The 6,412-nt window shown below is 37.9% G+C and overlaps 1 protein-coding gene across 2 annotated transcripts in view; it reads right to left on the bottom strand.

The window, feature by feature from the left end:
* Positions 1 to 1,283: 1,283 nt before the first annotated feature.
* Positions 1,284 to 6,412, bottom strand: part of LOC123865593 (zinc transporter 2-like) — a 25,409-nt gene continuing 20,280 nt past the window's right edge. For both annotated transcript variants that reach the window (XM_045906730.1, XM_045906731.1), the window contains exons 4-10: positions 4,814 to 5,005; positions 4,366 to 4,540; positions 3,887 to 3,980; positions 3,184 to 3,308; positions 2,804 to 2,919; positions 2,292 to 2,472; positions 1,284 to 1,979 (exon numbers count right to left, since the gene is read on the bottom strand). In XM_045906730.1, the coding sequence (XP_045762686.1) occupies positions 2,324 to 2,472; positions 2,804 to 2,919; positions 3,184 to 3,308; positions 3,887 to 3,980; positions 4,366 to 4,540; positions 4,814 to 5,005 (851 nt within the window). In that variant the 3' untranslated portion in view covers positions 1,284 to 1,979; positions 2,292 to 2,323. The remainder of the gene's footprint in view (positions 1,980 to 2,291; positions 2,473 to 2,803; positions 2,920 to 3,183; positions 3,309 to 3,886; positions 3,981 to 4,365; positions 4,541 to 4,813; positions 5,006 to 6,412) is intronic.

Raw genomic sequence — 6,412 nt, 5'->3', positions numbered from 1 at the left:
TTGTTTAGGTAATATTAATAATAGCGCTAAATTTTCGATAGCGTTCAATTGCACCCTGTGTATTTCCAAAGCAAGAATTCATTACTTTTATATTGTAAGATAGCTTTCTATTGCACTAATACTAACGCATATTATAACGTAAAATATTTGACGCACAACTTCGATTTATATACATATGTTTTGTATGAGCATAGTTTTGAGCAATAAAAATAATAATTTATCTTTGGCGGTCAAAGTTTTATAAATATGTAAATCGAAATTTGTTTTTCTAAGAGAGTTCGAACACAGCTTGAATACCTAATAAAGAGAAGGATGTGTAAATAATAAAAAAAAAAGTTAAATATTTAATGAAATAAAAAAAAACACTTCCTTAAATATAATAAAGACTTAACCTTAGTTGTTGTGGCTAGTTCTGTTAAACACAAAACTAAAGAGCTCCCGATGCGTTCAGCGGCTTGACCTCAAGCACTTAGTTTTTTTTAATTAATTATAGGCAAGGGCTTGAAAAGTGATGATGTAAGATGGGACGCGTTTACCTAGAAGATGCCTTTTCACTATTGTTTTAAAGATACCCGGCTTGTAATTGGTAGGAAACACAGAACGCGGAAGAGTATTCCAAACCTTAGCCATGCGTATCGGTTTCTACAATGGACATTATGAAAAGGATAGCCATTGCCATTAGTCTAGTTTAGAAATTTTGTAAAACAGAATTGGCCACAATTGTTTAACTAAACAACCGCGAAATAAAGTTTATCAGTAGAAAGGTAAGTATTCGCGGTTTTCAAAATGTACTTATTATACACTAATTAAATTCGCTTTTATAATAAGCACTGCTAAATTAACCTTTACTTGATCCACCATTACGACTGTCAAAATTGTGCGTTTTAATTTTTTTTTACAATCATACACTTTAATGTGTCTAACATTTCTACGGCCTCTTTTTTCTATTTCCGCCTATCAGTGCAGAGCGCTGACCGTCAGCGTGGGCAGAAGGCAATCTATCCCTAATACATAGTTCCAACTAGACTAGCGTAATGCGCATCAACAAGTGTTCAGTTATACATCAAAGTTTTTTTATGATTCGAATACTTCTATTTCTTACATTACTAATTAATAATTTAAATGAGTCAATCTTAATACACAATAATATATTAATACATTTTATTCGTCCAATATATTATTAATTCATTCATTATTTTAAACATTTATACTCTCCAACACTTTGGCACTTGCTTAATACTATTTTTCTATTATGAGCTTTAATAAAATAAAATATCTTCCGCACAACAACCTCTCGAAAGGGAAAATAATAATTTTACAACACCTTGTTATATTATACATACATAAAATGTAGTCCTTTTATAAAATTAATACTCCCCAGAAATTGAATAATCATTATTCCTCCATAAATTAAAAAGTCTCTTCCATATAAATAATTTACCCTATTGCCCTTTTATTAATTGAATAGTTCATTCAATATATTATGTAAATTATTTAATTCAGTAGCCCTGCATAAATTTAAAAGGCCCTTCCATATAAACAAATTACCGTATTGCCCTTCCATTAATTGAATAGTCCATTCCATATACACCAATAACCCATCCTTAAATTGAATAGTCCCTTCCATATACACCAATTACCCATCCTTAAATTGAATAGTCCCTTCCATACAATAGACTTCATCACTAATTCTAAACACCTAATACATTTACAATTAAACTAATACTTTTTGGAATGTTGCGTTCTATACAAGTCTAACAATTATCTTACATTTGTCAGCAAAACTCATCATCTTTTTCATATCATCAGTATCTAATATAACACTAACACATCAATAAATAGTTTCGTCGTGGTTACCCTAAGAATCTCACCTCGGTTTCCTGTTGCATTTCATATGTTCAATATTTTTGTCAAGTTTATTTTATTTTTGTGATGTCTGTTCTGTGACCGTCATGGCTCAGCCGCGTTATATCCACAATCTGAAATGTAATTTGATTTTATAGTGAAATTATTTGCAACCAGTCTTTTTTCTTTATCTAAGAAGGTATAGATGTAGTAAAAATGTGATGATTAGACAGCGAATATCCGAAGGTTTAATAATAATTTAATATTATCTTAGTCATAGCTAAACAATGAACAATTGCGCTTTAGTCAAAAGGAATGAGTAAATTTTTTTATTAAATAATTAAACTTTATATAGGAGGAATACGTATCAAAACCTGTACAAAAGGTACAGGGAAATAATGCAAGAGCGCAGCGAGCGTAAAATTTTATTTCAGTGTTGAGCGTACCTGGGCGGCTAGCGGGTGAGCGTGCGCAGGTGTCAGGGCGCGGCGGAAGGCTGGCGACAGTCTTCGCAGCTGGCCATGCAGTGCGAGTATCTCTCCAGCTGGAACACGCCACTCGCGGCGCCGTACTGGCGCGCCAGGCGCTGGCAGCCCGCCAGCACTGCCTCCCAGTCCGCTAGCTCGTCTGCACGAACAATAAGTACTCCTTGTGAATTATTGTGAGAGTACAACAAACTCCCCAAAAAAACCATTTATATGTATAAAAGTAGAACAGCTTTTATAAATCTCCCTGAAAATCTTATTTAGCGGGATGGACTATTCAGTTTTTGAACAGTCCCTCATGGCCATTAGCGACCATTAATGGCACTAACCAAATAGTCCCTTCATTAGGCACACAATTTACAAATCTTCCTGAATCTTATGCTTCGAAACAATCCATTTTTAAATAGTTCATTTTGAATAAATTAAACAATTAACCCCTTCTGATTCCCACCCATATAATAAGAAGTACTTACCTATGGCAACGTGGGCAGTGAGAACAGTGTGATGCGTGGACAAGGCCCACGCGTGGACAGAGTGCACATGCCTCACTCCATTTAGAGCTGATAAAGCGGATACACATTCACGATACCTGCAACATAATAGAATTCAATCATTTTATCCCAAGTTTATTCTTCCACAAGGCCACTGTTACTACAAAGGGCAAAGAGTGGGCGGGTGGGTGTATAAGTGAGTGCGTGTATGCGTGCGTGCGCACGCGAGCGTGTGTATATGCGTGTGGCATATTTGTGTGTGTGTGTGTGTGTGGTGTGTGTGGCGTATTTGTGTGTGATGTGGGGTTATTCAGTTTTGGGATGCGGTGTGGGCGTGTCGATAGGTTGTGTGAGAGTCTTACCTAAAGTTACTAGGAACAGCTTGCATGAGCATAGACAGCGCGTCGCGCACCACTCGCGCTGACGTCAGCAGCACCAGCACGCTGAATATGAACGTGCAGATCGGGTCTATCACCTTCGCCTCGGGCTACAACACAAACGACAACTAATTACTACAGGCATAACGCGTAACTGAGTAGGTTCCTGCGGTAGTGCAGCGGTGCGGGAGGGGTGTGATGACGTGGCGCGAGAGCTCAGTGATTCGTCAACTTGTGACCGCTGTCTCCCTCCCGCACCGCTCCACTACCTACCGAAGGAGCCTATTCAGTTATGCGCTATAGCTATAATACGTTGCACTTATATGTTTCGCATAAATATGAATGTGTATGAATCGTATTCTTGCAACAAAATTATGAAAAAATATACTAAGTAAACAAATCCAAACTAAATCCAAACCAAACTAAATTTTAAGACGCTTTAAAATATGTAATGCAACTTTTTTTGAACAATGTCTTAAAATTGTCCGCAATCAACTCTGACCTTTTTGAGCTCATCTTCAATAAAATGCATAAAAATGGATACAACTGCTACATAATGGGTTAAAAACTTCGAACAATTTTTTTTTGTATCGCATGATAAGGCATATTATGCGATCAGTCGGTGAACTATGAGCAGATTGGTTGAAGGACAAGTAAGCGAACAAGATATAGATAGAAATAATCTTACGTATATTTTGATGAGGATGGCAGCGAGTAGAACCCCGCAGCTCTGTATGAGGTCGCCGATCACGTGAATGAGCGCGGCGCGCAGATTTATATTTCTGGAAATTTTTGTTTAGTTAACGCTGTCTTAATAAACGCTGAAATACTATTGTAAAACTGTTTTTCTGTCGCTTGGTATATTTTAAAGTGTACTTAGTACATTTATATTCATAAACTCGAGATTTTCTCCTCTTTCATTTGACATCCCACTCAATACAGCTGGTAGGTCAATTTTTTTTCTCATATAAAATATAGCCTATTTATGTCACCAGGACCTTTGCAACGATCAATTGACACCTCATTCATCAAAATCAGCTACGGTAGAACTCACAGAATCTGGATACAAACATACCTACATAGACATGCATGCTAAAATCATAACCCTTCCTTTAAGCTTTGCCGTAATCGGGTAAAAAGAGACAGCCCTTGTGTAATTTCACTCACCTGGCGGTAGAGCCAGCAACATGCGTGTCAGCAGCGGCGAGATCCTTCATGCCGTAGTCACCATTGGCCAGAGCGCCGTTGGCCTGCTTATGGTCGCGTCGCCGGAACAGACGGAAGCCGCGCTGCTCGTTGTGTGCGTGCGAGCACGCCGCGCCGCCGTGCGAGTGGTAGTGCGCTGGACCACAGGAAACAAATAATATAACCCCAGTATTCCTAAAAATATACGGGCAGCAGGGAGTGCAAATGGAATAACGGTTTGACTTTACTTAATACTAAAAAATACTTACTACTTTACTTTTATTTCACGAATCGCGACGCGCTTTACTTGTGGTAAACAAGTATATAAACACTATAAATAAAGGATAAAAAAAAGTATATAAACACGCTGTGAATGTATGCGTAAGCGCGGGAGTTCTTAGTCCAAAGAGTATATAATCACTTGTCGTACCAATGTCCGAGGCGCACCCGTGCAACACCAGCGCCAGCACCACGTTGAAGACGACGCCGCAGCCGGACACCAGCATCATCATGTCCGGCTCGATGTCGTAGTCGCCCGTGCGTATGCGAGTTGCGGCCACGTACACGAACACGCCCGTCAACGCCCATATGAGCAGCACCGATGTCATCGCGCCCAATACCTCTGGGGAACAAAAATAGCCATCATTGACTCGTAAGATCATCACTGCCAAGGGTCACTGGTAGAGATCTCTTATAGAGATAAGTGCTTCCCTGTCCACTTTTTCTTTCCTTTTATTTATATTGTTACAATTTTCTGGAACAAATAAAAAAAAAAAAAGATTATAATATAATTATTGTAATACTACCCAACACCGACTTAAATCGAAAGTACACAAATGAAATACAGACTTTATTGCTTGAAGTTAAGACTTTAAACATAAGAACAACAGAAACTCGTGTTATCTCGCTCACAATTATTGGCGCGTACAAAACATGGCGCGTGGGCAGCAACCAATAGCGGACGAACGTGCACGTGCGTTATGTAACAGCAGAGATATTTTCGTGTCATTCATAAATAAGATTTCTGCGCAGGTACATTGGCGTAAAATAAAAGTGGTAGTAACACCTATCTATTCATTATAAATTTAAGCGTGCCGTTGAGTCTTGCTAAGCTTCACGCTTTGATTTCTTGTTACTTTTATTATGCTCACCCGACTTCACAGATACATACACGTGTAGAAACAAAAATATTTTTTTACTTTGTAGCGGTTTATCGAGACGGTTTTTTAATTTTTATCTTATGCTTTTTAGTGTATGTAGTCATTGCTTGGTACCTAAAATGGTCAATTCACCAGCAAAACTTTCCATATCCACACGGCTTAGGTGCTCAGTACCTTGCAGCATCATGCGAAAAAACGGGGCAAATTGAGAACCACCTTCTTTTTGGAAGTCGGTTAAAAATGTCCTTCATATTGTTCCGCAATTCATTTGCAGAACAATATGAAGTGACACGAACGCTAACCCCAGCAAATATCCAAGTTATTGCTGCTAAACAGGAAATGCTAATTTTACATTAGTATCATTAGTGATGATTAACTTAATTTGCATGATTCTCGTATTCGAATCGTCTAATATTGTTACTGAGTATTTTTCTAAAGTTCAAATTGTTTGTCTAAATCTAAATATACAGGGTGTTTGGTAATTAGTATATAATGACGACACGTACCCATGCTACTTTGGTCTGATAAATACAATGCTGAAGGATAATGACAAAATAAAATTATAAAAATTTCCATATTTTTTTTTTAATGTCAAAGTTTTCATGACCCTAATGTGCCCCAACTCACTGAGATCGTTGGCCATCTTTAAACAAACACCCTGTATAAAAGGAAAAGCTGACTGACTGACTCGACTGACTGATCTATCAACACAGATCAAACTATTAGACGGATCGGGCTGAAATTTGCCATGCAGATAGCTATTATGTCGTAGACATCGGTAAAACAGGATTTTTGGAAATTCGACCCCTAAGGAGGTAAAAGAAGGGTTTGAAATTTGTATAGTCCACGCGGACGAAGTAACGGGAATA

Source organism: Maniola jurtina, chromosome 5, assembly GCF_905333055.1.
Source record: "Maniola jurtina chromosome 5, ilManJurt1.1, whole genome shotgun sequence".
In the NCBI taxonomy this organism is placed as follows: Eukaryota; Metazoa; Arthropoda; class Insecta; order Lepidoptera; family Nymphalidae; genus Maniola; species Maniola jurtina.
The sequence above is the reverse complement of the archived record's forward strand: the minus strand, read 5'-3'. Positions and strand labels throughout refer to the sequence as shown.